Below are 18,389 nucleotides of genomic sequence, written 5' to 3'. Positions count from 1 at the left end.
CTGAAGACACCATAACCTTGCTCCAGGAGGACACACTCAACCCATATCACATCCCAAATTCAGTGTTCAACAACACTGTATTGAAATTACCAGATCCTACTAAGGAACAATATGAAGAGGCTATATTAACACTGCTGCCACTACACCTGCAGGTTACCCACCAGGGACCTAATATCAGCGACATCCTCCCATCCATGGACCTAGATAACTAATTCCATTTCCTGTACGCCTTAAAATTGTCAATTGGAAATATGCCTACAGATCATTCAAACTTCTACTACTGATATCAACATGTACAGTAGACTATTGTCATGATTATCATAAGGGCCAGATATACTGATTTTTGGATATGTTTTTAAATGACTTAAATTTCGCTGGCAAATGGTTACCGGGGATTAGTTTACTGACAGTGAAAAGGGTACATGTGCGTATTCTGCCATATATACGCTGCCTTGTAAGAAAATCAGGCGTTGTAGATAGATGCCACAATGGTGGAGCAAGGTCGTATGGCGCTTAGAGACGACGAAAAGGGGCTGATAAGAGCAGCATACAGAGTCCACAGGGACAATTACTGCCGAATTTTAAAGTATGTGAGGGACCACGCGCCAGAAGATCTAAGAGCCATTTACAACGGGAGAAATGATGCCGCGCTGCGGAGGCGAATTCGCGATTACGTCAAAAGAGAAGTGATGGAGTAAGTATACATTTGCAATACTGGACGGCCTACACCGTTCGTTAAAACTTTAGTTTTTTTTGCATTGTGAATTTCAACTTTGCGTATAAAAGTATTAGATATGAATTTCAGCACTGCCGTTATTGCAGACAGATATGCAAAGTAGTATGAACATTTTGTTTCAGTAAATTCGTACATAGTAACTACACTACAGCATTGTGTATAACTGCATGCCTGGCTCACCAGACATAATTAAACAAACGGCAAACCCGTTTAATGCATATTGATCATTAAACTGAAAGTGGATGCCATGTTGTATTTTTGGAGGACATATTTGGGCTACACATATTTCTCCCGTATTGTTTTTCACGGATACTCCCGGGGGATACTCCAGGATGTACTAGAAAAAAAGTGTACAGAATTGCGCATATTTATCTGTAATTTTGGGCGAATTTTTGTTGATCGTTCATATTTCGAGCACCATTGGTAATGTGCATGGAATGTACCACGGTTTCGGGGTTATAGTGTTGCTTAGAGCATGTTGCATATCCCCAAACTTCTGAATAGGTGCAAATTTAATATACCTTTATAATGCAACAATCATTTCGAAAACATATCCAGTCCATGGTCGAAAAATAAATGCACCCGAAAGTTATGACGAAAATATGCAGTTCTTAGTAAAGGAGGTTGGTTGTACATTAAGGGATCACGTCCAAAGTCCGCACGCGAATCGGGGCGAAAATTCGCCTGGTCGAATATCGCCACACTCATTCGCCTCCAAATCGCTCCCTGCTTCGGCGATTCTATTATGATCAGGCGAAAATTCAGACTGAATAAAAATCGCAGGCGAAAATAATAATCGCGCCTAATTCGCTCTCACCAACCATCGGAACGAAGCGAATATTAGAGGCCTATATGTGTTGTAGTATGCGTATTCTGACATCAGCTGATAGCAGACCGAACAAAAACACAAACTGGAATTCCCGGTCAACCTGACTGCAGTAATCATATACATCACATCTATCCACGAGGAGCTACACAAAGTTGGCACAGAGGTTTGAGGTTCTTAGTATTATGGTATGTATTCTGAAGGATTGTGGCGGAATGTACCGAATCATACAGCTAATCATAGTTAGGCTTATGTTTCCGAGTCTCAGCCAACCAATCAAGATCGTTGTAGTATCCGGTTATCCTAAACAGCGTCCACCAGCGCCCACCAGCGTTCACCAGGTTTAAAGTCGGGTATAAAGTCATCAAAATAAAAATTTGTGGCCAAAACGTTATACGTACACCATAAAAAAGACATTTCCTAAAAATTTCATGCTTATTTCGTTTAAGACCATTAGATTTTACTTTGATGGCTTTAATGTATGTATGGTGCTGCTCCCCAATTTCGAGTCATCCCCAATTTCGCGAAAACCCGTTTTTTCCCGTTTTCTCGCGCGTCACTTCGTTTCCAGAGAAGAAATTTTCTGATTTTTGATTTTCATTTCGTTCCGCAAAGAAAGCGCCCAAAATGCGTCCTAAACAGGCAAGCAATTCTCTAATTACGTTCAAAACACTGGGTCAATACCTAGGATCATGCAGACTACACAGAAACACAACAATCAGTCGCGCATGCGCAATACCCGCGAAAATGGGGAGCCGCTTCGGATTTGTTTTGGTCTGCATCGATCTTTCAGTGAGCGATTTCAAGATTAATTCACGCTTAAAACCTCCACGCAGCATCCCAGATATTTCGTTATTGATCTCAAATTTCGTAATAAATAAGCTTTTGCGTGTATGGAATCGCTGGAAGCTAGTAAATCTGCACTTAGTGATAAGACCCGCGAAAACTGGCTCCTACATGATATGTGTTTAAACCTGGTGGACGCTGTTTAGTATGACCCGATTTGTTTACGTGACTGCACTTTTCCACCAATAAAACAAGACGAAAGTCGTTGCAAAATCGTTCCGAATATCGGACAAGCATGCAAGAGCCACCAATTTCGTAAAATCACTCCATTATCGCCTGGAGCGATTTTTGGGGCGAAATCGAAGAATTGGCGCGATTGTGGGCGAATTTCGCATCTGACATTCCGGCGATTTCATATTATCGCCTCACATTCGCCGGTCGATTTTCGGACAGATTTCGCAGGCGAAATACTGTAGGGTGAATTTCGCCGGCGAATATCGCGTGCGGACTTTGGACGTGATCCCTAATGCATACCTTTTTTCCATGAGTTCCATGCAAAACTTGGCATTGTGTGCAACATATCATGAAAACATATAGCAATATCTACAAATGTAATATCACGAACGTCATAGAATGGACCAGAGTATGATACTGTTCATCAATTTGAATGTAACAGCAGGATCTAAAATAATATATCATTTCGTGACTTTTTGATACCGTGATATTTTTATGATATTTTGCACATACATGTATATTCATGTATAACATTTTGCAGATAAAAGGGATCGGTATGACATGCAACATTGGTGGCTGTTGGTCGGTTGTTATGAAAATTAAAGTTCAAGGCGAACCGTCAACGGGTGTTTTTTCCTTTTGTGTGCGCGCGCGTTTGGGGAGGTGCGCGTGTGTGTCAGGGGGGGGAAACTATAGCTTGATTTGAGCACTTAAGGACGTGTTGTTTCGTTGTGTAGAGTTGAGCAACGCATATGTCATTTTTTATAAACTTCTTTCATTCCAGTGCCCTTGATGAACGGTTGAATGAAATGCGCCATGCAAGACCAGCGGCACGCTGGAGAAACTTACCAGCAGCTCAGAATACCAATGACGCCATGCAGCAACCACAACAAGTTAATCCGCCAGTACTCCGCCCATTGGGCAGACAAGCGGCAGGTGAAATGAGAAACCCGTTAGATGATCCCGATGCTGACCAGCTTCCTGATTTGTTCCAAGACGCAGCGTTTCCACCCATTTATGAACCTGCTGCCCCACATGTGCCCCAGCCAAGACCAGCAGGGATCCGTGCGCATGCCCCCATACAGCCTCTGCCGCAAGAGGCTGGTAGACAGCATCAGCCCCAGGAACCCCAGCCAAGACCAGTGGGGACCCGTGCGCCTGCCCCCATACAGCCTCAACGACTTTGTAGACAGCAGCCCCAGGTACCCCACCCAATACCAGTGGAGATCCGTGCGCCTGCCCCAATACAGCCTCAACGACAAGAAGTTGGAAGACCGCAGCCCCATGGACTCCAGCCAAGACCAGTGGGGATCCGTGTGCCTGCCCCCATACAGCCTCAACGACAAGAAGTTGGAAGACCGCAGCCCCATGGACTCCAGCCAAGACCAGTGGGGATCCGTGCGCCTGCCCCCATACAGCTTCAACGACAAGAAGTTAGAAGACAGCAGCCCCAGGTACCCCAGCCACGACCAGTGGGGAACCATGCGCCTGCCCCCATACAGCCTCAACGACAAGAAGTTGGTAGACAGCAGCCCCAGGTACCCCAGCCACGACCAGTGGGGATCCGTGTGCCTGCCCCCATACAGCCTCAACGACAAGAAGTTGGAAGACCGCAGCCCCAGGTACCCCAGCCAAGACCAGTGGGGATCCGTGCGCCTGCCCCCATACAGCTTCAACGACAAGAAGTCAGATTACAGCAGCCCCAGGTACCCCAGCCACGACCAGTGGGGATCCGTGTGCCTGCCCCCATACAGCCTCAACGACAAGAAGTTGGAAGACCGCAGCCCCAGGTACCCCAGCCAAGACCAGTGGGGATCCGTGCGCCTGCCCCCATACAGCTTCAACGACAAGAATTTCGAAGACAGCAGCCCCAGGTACCCCAGCCACGACCAGTGGGGAACCATGCGCCTGCCCCCATACAGCCTCAACGACAAGAAGTTGGTAGACAGCAGCCCCAGGTACCCCAGCCACGACCAGTGGGGAACCGTGCGCCTGCCCCCATACAGCCTCAACGACAAGAAGTTGGTAGACAGCAGCCCCAGGTACCCCAGCCACGACCAGTGGGGAACCGTGCGCCTGCCCCCATACAGCCTCAACGACAAGAAGTTGGTAGACAGCAGCCCCAGGTACCCCAGCCAAGACCACTTCGTGCGCCGAGGCCGGAACCTGCGCCTCCTCAGGTAGCTCCAGAAAATGATCAGAATGATGTCCAGGCCGCGCAAAGAAGGGAGCCACTTTGGGCTATTGCCAGAAGGAACCAAGAAAGGTTCCAAGATAATCTTGACGCGCATGAGCTGCGAATGCAGCGTATCGATCTTTTTTTAGATCATATTGGGGTGTAAATTAAATGGCATTCAGTAGAGTCAGAGTCTTTCTATACAGGGTCTGGTCACTGGTTTCAACATCAAAGCCACCGCCCCGTTGGGACAGAGCTCTCTCGGGTACGCACTTTCCCAAGCCAATTCCGCACAACTGGAACATGATCAGTCAATCTTCGATCAGTTGAAGAACGCCATTACAAAGCTCCATTTTAAAGCAAAATCAAGCTTCAAAAGCACTGATTTCTATAAAACTAATCAGATGTAGTGTCAAAGAAAATATTGATATGAAAAGCGATATGTTTCGACTTTTACTTTTCGGCTGTTTTGGATGTGATGTGATGGAGCTGATTTGAGAAAAAATGTAGAAATGTTTTTTTTTGCTCTAAATCATCGCATAAACTTACGTTTTAAACCTTACATGCATTTATGATGTGTACATTTTGAGTACATGAATAACAGGTCTTGTCACTAGTTTTGCCATTGAGTACAACCCAATTTAAAATGAAAAAAAGGAAAATACTAGGAATTCATTGTAAAATGGTAAGTTAGGTTCAAAAGTGTGACATTTCAAATTTGGTCAAAATCTTGTTCATGGTTTGTTATTTGATCAAGTTTCAAACTGATCTGTGAGTGCATGCAGCTTAATTGTCTTTTAGTCTTTTGTTTGGCAATTAGCAGCCAATCGAAATTCGCTAAAGATGCCTGCTTTAAAAATTGTTAGATCGTTCACATCACATTGATACAAATGTCAACCATTTATAATGAATGATAGTATTCGTAACTCGACGAGTATGGTATTTGTTGTTGAATTTTTAGTCAATCTCTCATTGTTTTGCCCCTAAGCTCAGTTTGTTGCTGAATTGAAATAGGCATCATGATGGCTTCTAGTTAATTGCCCGAGACAGGTGTGGGATCAAAGAAAACTTGCCGGTGACCAGACCCTTTATAGAAAGACTCTGGTAGATTGAACCATCATGCAGTTGAGCAATCTGTATGGCACACCAAAGTGGAATCAATTGCACATGATTAAAAACATGCAATCAATCATCACCTAGGTACACCTACATATGTATTTGAATGGAATGGACAATAAAAATCCACTCAGGAACTTCTTTAAAAATCACCATGTGTTTTAACAAATTTCCCGTTGGCTACCACTGTGACACATGTGTCACAATTTCAAAATGTAGGTCAAAAAGGTCAAATGTCAAATTTGGCATTCAGGATACCTTTTATATCCCTCATAGACCTAGAATATCAAAGGGAATATTTTTTGAATGTCTTGAACTGCCTTTGGTAACTAGAGGGACTTAGAATCGAAGCAGAATAGAATCATCGTTCGTTTTGCACAGGTCGCCATTTTCATGATTTTTTACGATAACTCCAGCCGTTTGGAATTCGTTTGAACACAAACGGCAGGAATTTTTCTTTTTCACGGAAACTATTTGATAGAAAACGAAAAGCGTTTGGAACACGTTTGCTGACAAATGGCGCAATGCCGTTTTTGACGAAATGAAAACGAAACGCTTTTCTAAACGTTCTTCAAACGAATTTCAAACGCTCTTCAAACGAAGTTCGTTTAGGGTGAAACGAAATTGCGTATGCTTTCAAACGCGATATGAAACGGGAAATAAACGGTAGGGCCAGCGTTTGACAATCGTTTTACAAATGTTTCAAGATCGTTTGGGTGCGTTTTTATTGTTCACATTTCAAACGAATTTCAAACGATCTTCGATACGTTTCAAACGCATTTGAAACGAAATCAATTTGGAGACAGCCCCTTCCTTAAAATAAGTCATATTCATAAATATGCTTAAGTCAGGTTGCCCACTCAAATCGAATCTTAGATTTGAGACACCTCCGGGGCGGTCTTAACTCTAAGTGGACTGGTTCTTTCAGTTCATTTTTAGCACGGCGCTCATCGGTGATGAGTTTGTTGATGTTGGCTTGGCAACATGAAATTGCACACAGGGTGCAATTCGCAGGAAAAGGGTTTTTCGTGATCGCCTCCATCCACTAGACTTCTTAAACGACTTGAGGTCATCCTTAGGGCTATCCATTGAGGCCTTAGCTTATGACGCCATTTTTGAACCCTAACATCCCCGGGCAACGATGATACAATTGTCTACAGAAAAGCGGTCAACCTAGCCAAGTGGGGCGCTGAGTAGTTTTATGAATCCCATTTTAGGTGGGGAACTTTGGGAAGTTGACCACTTAGGGTTTTATAGAACTTTTATGAATATGGGCCGTGCCCAAGTCAAGAATCAGATTAGACCAAAATTCAGTGTCAGAGGTTACCTGACCTGGGGTAGTCCTGTGTACAAAGTTTGAAGTTCATAGTTTCATCGGTTTAGAAACGTGCCACTGTTTTTTAAACAGGATATGGATGATGACAACGGCGACGGACGATGAGGATGGACACTGCGGTATTGAATAGACTCACCTACGCCAAAAACGAAAACAAAACAGCCAGGGGCCATTGTGCTCACCGTATAGATATTTAGTGGTTAGGAATTCATCCTGCTTAAGAAACATGGTACATGTGTGTTACATAGGTCAACCAAAGCCGGTATGACATGTGATGTATCATTACTTTGAGTACCTAAAATAAAAATATCATCGAAATATTGCACCTTCTACCCTTTTTAGTTTTGGTCTCCTGGCGGCCAAGTTGAGATATATGACGTAGGGTGTCATGTGTACCAAATTTCAAGTTCATAGCTTTAGCCGTTAAGAAACACGACCTTGAAAATTAGTTCAAATCAAAAACCCTTATGATATTTGATGCATCCTTGCTAGGAAAACCTACCATAAAAATTTTTTATCGATGATGAGTCACTCATAAGTGAGATATCACCATTTTAAGGTTTCCACTTCTTGCCCCCTGATGGCAAAATAAAGAATTAGATTGGACCAAAATTCATTGTCAGAGGTCACCTGACCTTGGGGTTACGTGTACAAAGTTTTAAGTTTATAGCTTTAGTGGATAAGAAATGTGCGAAAGTTACACATAAACGACTATTTTACCCCATTTGACCTCTGTGACCTTGAAAATTAGGTCAAATCGAAAACCTGTAGAATATGTGACGTATCCTTGCTAGGAGTACCTGTTGGGGGCATTTCCTTGGCTGTTCTTCCTTATGGCCAGATTTGAAGTGCCTAGGTCTTATGGTTCAAAACGTGCACCTATGTTGATAGATGGATGATCAGATACCATTCAGCAGAGCTAAAAATAATGACGAAAACCCCACACTGCCCTAAATATAAAAATGAACTTACTGCAAGTAGTAGCTGTGCTTGGATGTATTCATCAATGTCATGTAAGCCTGTAACTGGAGAACAAGAAAGAATGACCTAATGTACAGAACTTTAAAATGGCCAGGCGCTATTTTGCCAACTGCAGACAGGGAAAGCAAACTATGCGTCGGCTGGAAAAAAAAACTTAGTTCTGGACACCTAGAGATTTTGGATTTCAGATCGGACCCAAAATTGATATGGAACCTTTCCCACCCCATCCCATCATTCCACACAGAGTTGAAAGCCATTGGTTGACTCATTCAGCACTTACAGTCCGGAATGTGAATTCCAAGATGGCCACCTGGCAGCCACATTTGATATTGAATCGGGGTAAAATAACTAGGTCACATCACCTACCACACCCCAAAACTCACAGAAAATTCAAGCCAACTTGTTGTGCAGTTACAGTTCAGGATATGAAATCAAAGATGGCCACCTGGCAGACATATTTGATATTAGACCGGGCCTAAAGTCAATATGTCACCTCTCCAAAACCACCCCATGTTTAGAAATTACATTTTTGTTATATTCAAATTTTTCTAATTTAAAGCCACTGTTATTTAATGGGATATTTGATATTTTTGTGATTTGGAAGCCCAGTATCTTGGTTTTTAAGATTAGAAAACGAATAATTTTCTTATCAATGAGCTTGTTTTTGCAAACATTAGGTGCAAAGAAAGTGGTGTGAGGTTTACCGTTCCAATAATGTTGAACTTGCCATTTGGTTTTAAACCCTTCCTACATTTATGATGTGTCTCATAAGATACAACAGTGTGCCTGTCACACGTTTGCAATTGATTACAACATAATTCTGGATTGCAAACAAATCAGTGAGTGCATGAAGCCTATGAAGCCTAATTGCGGTTTGATTATAGTTCTGTTTGCAAATTAGCAGCTAATCGAAATTTACCAGCACATCTGTCTAAATTGTTAGATCATTCAATTCAATATAAAGTCAATAATTTTTATTGTATATATTTGTTACCTGATAAATCATATGTATAGCACATGAGCAGAGTATATTTTTGGTATATTTGTTGGTCGTTCTATTTACTGTTTTGCACCTCAACTCGGTTTGTAGCTGACTTAAAATGGGCTTCACCATAGCTTCCAGTTATTTGCCCAAGAGAGCTGTGGGACCGAAGAAAGCTTGCCGTGGACCTGACTCTTTATTTGAAAGACTGGTAATAAGAAACCAATCCAAAACCCATCAACAAGTAATCACATTTTTTATGTGTTTACGTAATGCCCATAGTTGCGAACTGGGAATGATCAGCGTTCTCGCCAGGCCGGTTTTTCCGGGCGACACCGCTCTGTTATAACACAGAGAGCCGTACACGGCCATGTTATAAAACATGGCACCCTCTGAAAAAAACCTCTTATTACTTGTAAACACGCACTGCTCGTTCAAAACCTCAAAACTGCCATCTCAAGTGATTGACACGCGTAACCATAGCAATAATTTCTGCGGCACGAGTCAACCATTCTTCAGCACAGCGGTCTCGCGATTGGAGCATAGACTAATGATAGCTGGCACCAGGAGGGTTACTTTAGTATCTTGAGCGGTGAAATATTGTAGTAGGGGTTGAAATTAGATTCATCGTTCAGGATTATAGGCCTAAATTGCAGTGCAGGATAGAGAATCAGGGGAGCTATCAATGCCTTCACGATCATTCATAGACTGATGCGTGCGTCAGTGACATCATGGGACGGGTACGTAAACTCCAACTTGCGCCTGCTTCTGCTTGCACCTGCTTCTACTTATAATCCTGGCGAGAGCGCTGATGATATAAGGTGGAAAGTTGATATATGTTTTATGGTGGCTTTTGCATTCCAAAATTAAGTTTTATTATTTGTCTCAATTTAAGTTAGATTTTCCATTTCTCCTTAGTTTTCATACATGTACCAACTCATTCACTAGGATTTCATATCTTTACAATAGTTCTATTTGCCAGCCATTGTTTTTATCTAAGTTTGCTTAGCACTTTGGTCACAACCACTTCCTGGTATTAGAGGCACCCTTTATTCTGGGGTAATTGCTATGAAGACAACTCCCTCTGTAATCTGTGACTGTGTTTGTAACAGCTTAGGCCTTTGTTTTATCATCTTGTATTTGGGAATTTATGTTGTCAAGCCGAAGTTTTCTTGGCATAGTATTTTAGTAGGTTTAGCCATTCAGTGTTTGGATTCCAACCTGGGCACATCCAGATTTAGGACGTTCCTATCTGTGAATACGTGTTGACAATTGTGTAGTGACTGTTGTAAATACCAGTATATATGAAATATAGCATCGAAACGGATTTTATGCTTAAGTTATAATTGAACTCATCTACCAGCTAGTTCCCCCCAGCAAACACCCCCTTTAAAATATTTGGTGGAGACCCAAAGGATCCCTTAGAAACAAGTGGAGGATGCCAAGCGCGTGACTCGACTCATCATGACGATATCGACGCTACCTCAGAGTATCACATCGGTGATAGCCACTCTTGGATTTACCAGTACGCCAAACGAATGGGATATCTCAGCAACTGCAGAAGGAACGTTGCTAACTCTCTTCTGGAACGCTGATGGAGCTTTAAAACGAACTGCTGCACCTCTAAGGATCAAAGGTTTGAAATCACCTTCAACACTTCGTCGTGATAAAAACCGTATGGAACTGTATTTACAGAAAATCAAAGGACGAGACGTGAGTGATAATCCAATTAGCATGCCTTCACGGAAGATGGTTTCATCAATAGCCAAGCCAACTTTTGCAAGAGACACATGTCGACAATCCAGAGGACTTCTCCCATCAAGAAGATTTTACATCAACTCAAATTAGGACTAGGAGTGTGTCATCACAAACTGATGCAGACTCCGTGCCTACGAGAATGTCGGTTGGTGTTCAGTGCAAACCAGAAACAAAGACCTATGCGAGTCAGTTTGCTCCAGAGACTCACACCGTGACAGTACAATGCAGCCAAGAAAAGGTCTCAAAGTCAGTACAGTATGTGTGCAGCAGCACGTCTGTTTCTGTGCAAGTTGCCTCTGAGCGCAACTCGGCATCTGTCCAGTGTGATATGGCTAGTCAGTCCGACAATGACAAGGGGAGGGCGGACAGAAAACCCTCAACAGTTTTCGACTTGGGACACGAGCATGTGATGCCAATCCAGAATGTGCACGGTGATGAATTACAGAAAGATTCAATGAACAGTTTGGCCAAGAAATTCAATTCATGTGGAAATGAAATTAGTAATAATGATGTGATAAGTGTCTTGAGTATCTACCAAGGACAACATCCGATGAATATGTTTCCACAATATCCCATTTATAGTTTAGTTTAGTTTTATTTATTTATTATAGTGACAAGTATACAGTCATAATATATGTACAGATATCTAGAAATTAACTTAAGTACACCCAGCCCTCCTGGGCTTATTTGTCACTTCGAACTAAAAAATACATAATAGTTTTTAAGTGTCCAAAACAAATAGAAAAAGTACACAATATGACAGTGAAAAATAAATAAATAATAATAATTAATTACCACCTTTGTTTAAACAAGAGTAAAAGAAACAGCACCCACCCCAAAATATATCTCTCAGGCAGGGAAAGTACGGACCGACCTTCTGTTTATTTAAACAAAATATCAGTCCGCACCCTCCACGCCCGAGAAACAAATTTTGAGGTTTGTGTTTGCCTATTGGTGCAACAGAAAATTAACTTGGCCTCCTCGGACATTGCTACAAATTCACGATGTGAAATACTAATAGAATTGAAATGAAACGGCCAGGGGCCATTGTGCTCACCGTATACATCTTTTATTAGGCAGGATCATGCTTAGTTTAGAGGTGAATATGGTGAACACAATCAGGCATGAAGACTTTTTTTAGATGTGTATTGATGTCAAGTAATAAGACAGGGCAGTATATATAACTTTATGATCCAACCAATAATTGTCTATGACATCAACAAGATCAATATCGTGTGATTGCTAAGAGTCCCTGCAATAAAAAATTCATCGAAAAAAAGTCATTAATAAGCGAGATATTGCACGTCCTACTTTTTCAGTTTTGACCCCCTGGTGGCCAAATCAAGAATCAGATCAGGCCAAAATTCGGTGTCAGAGATTATCTGATGTAGGGGGTTACATGTACCAACTTTCAAGTTCATAGCTTTAGCAGTTAAGAAACGTGCCATAGTTACACTCGAACGGTCAATTTACGCCATTTGACCTCTGTGACCTAGAAAAGGAGGTCAAATCCAAAAATCATAGGAAATGTGATGTATCCTTGCTAGGAGTCCCTGCCATAAAATTTTATCGAAAACAATTCACTCAAATAGGCAAGATATTGCACTTCTTCCTTTTTCCGTTATGGCCCCCTGGTGGCCGAATAAAGAATCAGATCAGGCCAAAATTCGACATCAGACGTTATCTGATGTAGGGGGTTATATGCACCAAGTTTCAAGTTCATAGCTTTACTGGTTAAGAAACGTGCCATAGTTTACACTCTAACAGCCAATTTACGCCATATGACTTCTGTGACCTTGAAAAGTAGGTCAAATTGAAAACCCGTAAAATATGTGATGTATTCTTCCAAACAGCACCTACCATAAGAATTTTATCGAAAACAAGTCACTTATAAGCGAGATATCACACTTTTTAGATTTCCACTTTTGGCCCCCTGGTGGCAAAGTTAGGAATCAGATCGAACCAAAATTCAGCGCCAGAGGCTATGTGATATAGGGGGTTATATGTACCAAGTTTCAAGTTCATAGCTTTAGTGGTTAAGAAACGTGCCATAGTTTAGGGTAGTTGTAAAACAAGAAACACAGAAACGAAACAGAAACACAGAAACACAGAAACGAAACGCAGAAACCAGTCTTGTGGCGAATTCTGGTCTGCAGACTCCATCTTGTTCCCATGGTTGTGGCCGCGAACGCGGGTGTAACTAAAACTTGTATTCAGTCGGAATGGAAGGAGGAATGCTCATTTCCCAATACCCCTTTTAGCCTCATCAACGTGTGCGCAGATTGGCAGCATCCGGCCTTGATCGTGCCAATACACTACATGTATGTACTACACGGCGTAAATAGAAAATAGTCCTTCGAATAGCGAGTCCTGTTCTTTTGTACATTCCATGGCCTGTGCACGACACTAGGCTGAACTTCCCTACTGCAACCTCATTAACATAAACAGATATTTAAAGGGACTATTTAAAGGCAGCAGCTGGGCAGGCAAGATTGAGTTACTCCAAGTCCAAGTCTAATGCCCGCCCCCCCCCACACTTTACTCTATTCTAGTCGCCAAAATTGGTCTCTCACGTCTCACATAACGTCGAAATGATTCACCCATGTACTGGTACCGTACCTTGCATTTAGTGCTGCATCAGACGGGATTTGTAGAATGATCCTGGTACTTGGCTTACTGGACTTTGCGCAATATTTCGCCAAAAAACTATTCTACGCAACGGTACCTATTGGGCAAGGAAAGTATCGGCGTGCCGCTTCATTCCAACTTTTATGAAAACCCGTTTGATTTTCGTTTCTGCGTTTCGTTTCTGCGTTTCTGTGTTTCTGTTTCGTTTCTGTGTTTCTTGTTTTACAACTACCCCATAGTTTACACTCTAATGGCCAATTTACGCCATATGACCTCTGTGACCTTGAAAAGTAGGTCAAATTGAAAACCCGTATAATATAAAATGTATATTTGCTATGAGTACCTACAACAAAAGTTTTATCGAAAACAAGTCACTTATAAGCGAGATATCACACTTTTTAGATTTCCACTTTTGGCCCCCTGGTGGCAAAGTTAGGAATCAGATCGAACCAAAATTCAGCACCAGAGGCTATGTGATATAGGGGGTTATATGTACCAAGTTTCAAGTTCATAGCTTTAGTGGTTAAGAAACGTGCCATAGTTTACACTCTAATGGCCAATTTACGCCATATGACCTCTGCGACCTTGAAAACAAGGTCAAATTAAAAACCCGTATAATATAAAATGTATATTTGCTATGAGTACCTACAACAAAAGTTTTATCGAAAACAAGTCACTAATAAGCGAGATATCACACTTTTTAGATATCGACATTTGGCCCCCTGGTGGCCAAACAGAGAATCAGATCGGACCGAAAATCAGTGTCAGAGGTCAGCTGACCTAGGGCATTCTGTGTACAAAGTTTCAAGTTCATAGCCCTAGCAGTTAAGAAACGTGCCACTGTTAGGATACGACGACGACGACGACGACGACGACGACGACGACGACGACGACGACGACGGACACAGCGCTATCGTATAGACTCCCCTTACGGTGAGCCAAAAAGTAGCCCTCAATTCGTTAAATCGAGGGCAGGAACATAAAAAGTGCTGCTCATCTTCACATGTGTTTAAATTACAAAGTTTACAAATTCGAAGTGCAGGTGGCGTGCCACTGAAACGACCCGTTTCTATTTCCAGGGGGAGTACCCCACACCGAAATTGTGCAAATAAAGAACGCTGGTATCGCGTTAAAAATGAAAATACATAAGGTTCCGTTTGAAATAAGTGCTTGAACTTTACGTAAGTCCTCAACTTGGGTTTTATTCCTAATGATTGCTCCCAAGTCTCGGAGTGCAACATTCTGATCCGATCCTTAACCTCCGCAAGATTACACGATGTCGGTCTATTACTATCAACAAGATGACCCATATCAAAGTTAGCCAGAATTGATCTTACTTGGGAACACCAGTTGGCATTATCGTGACTACGCCTCAGGTCCTCCCTGAAGACATCCCTCAGTATGCCTTCTCTATTGAGGCCACACAGCCGGTTCCAAAAAATAACAATCTTAATCCACCTTCTGTATCGACCCGGAATCCACCCAAAGTCCCCCTGGTACCCTATGATCGGGGCCCGGGGTGGCAGTCCAAGGAAATAACGTTTTGCGCGATTTTGTACAGTTTCAAGTTTCTCGAACGCTGCAAATCCCCATACTTCTGACCCATAGTCTAGTATTGGGGCCACACCAGACTCAAATAACTTAGTGTACGTACTAAATCCTATGTCTCTGAACTCACGAAATTTGTGAATAATACCACCGAGGGCTCTGCCACCACTTTGGCTTAGCAGCTCTGCGTTTGAGTTCATTTCCAAAAACTCGTCAAAAGTTACCCCTAAGTATATATATTTACTGACTAGTTTGAGGGGGGTTTCATTTACTGAAAACTGGAATGCGGTTTGCCGCCGCCGCTTTTTTCTAAAGTGCATCACTTGTGATTTGTGATTTATAGGATACCGAACAGGGATTTACTTGGTTGCACACAGTACATCGCTATCCCTATCCAGTCACTAAATGGATGTGAGAGTAAAACTATTTTCTTGCCAAATCGATGTACAATAGCGGACTGCATCAGAGAGTATTCAGAGTTTGATACGTCTCTAAATGAACAGGATGTTTTTGCATATTTTGATCACCCAAGACTAAAGCGAACATTCACATTAGGAAGCAACGCCCCAATTACCATGATAGGATTTGTAACTCATTAAATGATAACTCTGCTGGCACTAAGAATTATTGGCACCTGCTTAAGCAGCTCCTCGGGAAAGAATTTTGCACTGGTGTCCCTTCTATTGTGAATGGTGATCAGGTTTTTGACACTGAAAAGCTCAAATGTAATGTGTTTTTAAATCAGTTTATTGGTAAGTTCCACCATGATTTTGATGAGTCAGTAATACCACAGTTTGCTCCCAGGTGTGACTCAGTCCTTGATAAGGTTAATATTTCAAAAGAACTAGTAAATAAATTGTTATTGGATCTAGACGTTTCTAAACAATGTGGTGAGGACGGCTTGACAAATCGTATGCTTAAAATGGTTTCAAATTCTCTTGATGTACCCCTAACTAAACTGTTAAATAAATTTCTCAAAAACGGTGTTTTTCCTGACTTGTGGAAATCTGGTATTGTTGTACCAATTTTCAAAAACAAGGGTTCTAAATCATCTTCTTGTAATTACAGACCTGTTACCTTGTTAAACTCCATATCGAAGGTGTTCGAACGGTTGATTTATAACAGTATGCTTGAACATCTACACTTAAATGAGGTTCTGTTTGAACGTCAGTCTGGGTTCCTTCCTGGGCACGATACCCAGAAGCAACTTGTTGATATAACACACGATACTATCTAGGGAGTCTAACATGGAGACTAGGGGTGTTTTTCTTGACACTGCCGGTGCCTTTGATGCAGTTCCTCACTATCTCCTACTTAAGAAACTCCAAGCCCATGGAATTAGGGGTAATTTATTTTCTCTTATGAAGTCATACCTATTAGGTAGAAGTATTCGTGTACGTGTCAATAATAGCTATTCTGAGAAGTCTAGACCGGACTTTATCAATTGTGGTGTACCTCAAGGGTCAATTTTAGGACCGCTTCTGTTCCTTGTTTATATCAATGATCTCAGTGATGTGGTACAAAATTGTCTTCTCTATTTGTATGCCAATGATAGTTCCTTGTTTTTTCCTGTTCACTGTAATGACAATTCTGATTTGTCAACAAACCTGATTCAAGAAGACCTTGACCGGCTGTCAGAATGGTCTAAATTGTGGAAATTGGAGTTTAAGGCATCCAAGAGTAAGGAAGTAGTCTTTCACTCGCCGCGTAGAGCAGCTAGGAATCATGGTCAGCTTCACTTGAATCAGGACATGATTCATAGGGGCTCTTCTCATAAACATCTCGGCTTAATCCTTGACGAATGTCTTAACTTCAGTGAACATCTTACTGATCTAATTGTCAAATGTAATGCTATGCTAAACCCGATGAAATTGTTAAAATCATCAGTCCGATCAAAACATCTTGAAAAAATGTACATGTCTTTTATCCTGCCTCATCTTGAATTTTGTTCAATCATTTTTGCCTCTGCTAGCCAGATTTTATTAGCTAAACTTGATCAGATCAATTATCGGGCTGCCATAATAGTTAGTGGCTGTCTACATGGAACAAATCATATGAAACTGTATAAAAGGCTTGGCTGGATGACACTTGATTCCCGTCGAGTTGAAAAGAAAGTAATTTTAACGTACGATGTAGAAAATCATTCTGTCCCGTCATATGTTTGTAAAATTTTTAACTCATATCGTAATCAGGTTATAGATGCTAGACTTAGGCAACCTAGACCATATCGTCTTCCTCAGAATGTATCCCAGGGATTCTCCAATTCCACTGTTCTAAGTTCTATTTGTCTATGGGACACTATACCAACTAATGTCAAGCAATGTTTATCGCCTAATTCATTTAAATATAATCTTAGATTACTTCGGAAAGGGCCAAAAGACCCGCTTGTCTCCACTAAATTAGATTTAACCCGGTATGAAGAACTATATCTAAATAGAACCAGGTGTGATTTGATCTTTAAATCACACCTGTTTAGTCATAATTTTACTAATGTACAAAGCCCATCCTGCACCTGTGGTTTTAAGAATCAATCCACAAAACATATATTTCTCGACTGCCCTCCACTTCTAGATCTTCGTGTCTCACTGTTCAATGACCTGGGTTGGCTGACCAACTTTTCTTTTGTCAATTTTCACCACATAGATGAGCGCCTGCAAGCCCTTTTGTATGGTCACAGTTCCCTTTCAACAGCTACTAACAAGAAAGTGGTTGAAAGAGTTGCCAAATTTATTTTTGCTGTGGTAAATTACTTTGCCGACCATTGAAAGGGCTTGCAGCGCTGCATCTCAAAATTACAAAATTTTATTCTTCCTACCTCTTTACTTGTTATTATTTTATACTTCCTTATCTGGTCCATTATCATTTGTAAATATATTGTTTGTACTCCAGGGCTAATAATGCACATTGTGCCCAAGCCCTGGAAATTTATACCTTTGTACGTGAATTTGCGGAGCAAATTATTTGAAACAAGAGGAGTCTTTTATGGTGGCTTTTGCATTCCAAAATTAAGTTTTATTATTTATCTCAATTTAAGTTAGATTTTCCATTTCTCCTTAGTTTTCATACATGTACCAACTCATTCATTAGGATTTCATATCTTTACAATAGTTCTATTTGCCAGCCATTGTTTTTATCTAAGTTTGCTTATCACTTTGGTGACAACCACTTCCTGGTATTAGAGGCACCCTTTATTCTGGGGTAACTGCTATGAAGACAACTCCCTCTGTAATCTGTGACTGTGTTTGTAACAGCTTAGGCCTTTGTTTTATCATCTTGTATTTG

At 41.5% G+C, this 18,389-nt stretch overlaps 1 protein-coding gene across 3 annotated transcripts in view; it reads right to left on the bottom strand.

Moving 5' to 3' along the window:
• LOC135496656 (tRNA (cytidine(32)/guanosine(34)-2'-O)-methyltransferase-like) overlaps window positions 1-18,389 on the bottom strand; it is a 187,700-nt gene that overhangs the window by 93,861 nt on the left and 75,450 nt on the right. For all 3 annotated transcript variants that reach the window (XM_064786094.1, XM_064786093.1, XM_064786095.1), the window contains one exon: window positions 8,183-8,235. In XM_064786094.1, the coding sequence (XP_064642164.1) occupies window positions 8,183-8,235 (53 nt within the window). The remainder of the gene's footprint in view (window positions 1-8,182; window positions 8,236-18,389) is intronic.

Source organism: Lineus longissimus, chromosome 12, assembly GCF_910592395.1.
Source record: "Lineus longissimus chromosome 12, tnLinLong1.2, whole genome shotgun sequence".
NCBI lineage: Eukaryota > Metazoa > Nemertea > Pilidiophora > Heteronemertea > Lineidae > Lineus > Lineus longissimus.
This window is presented reverse-complemented; position numbering and strand designations above follow the sequence as displayed.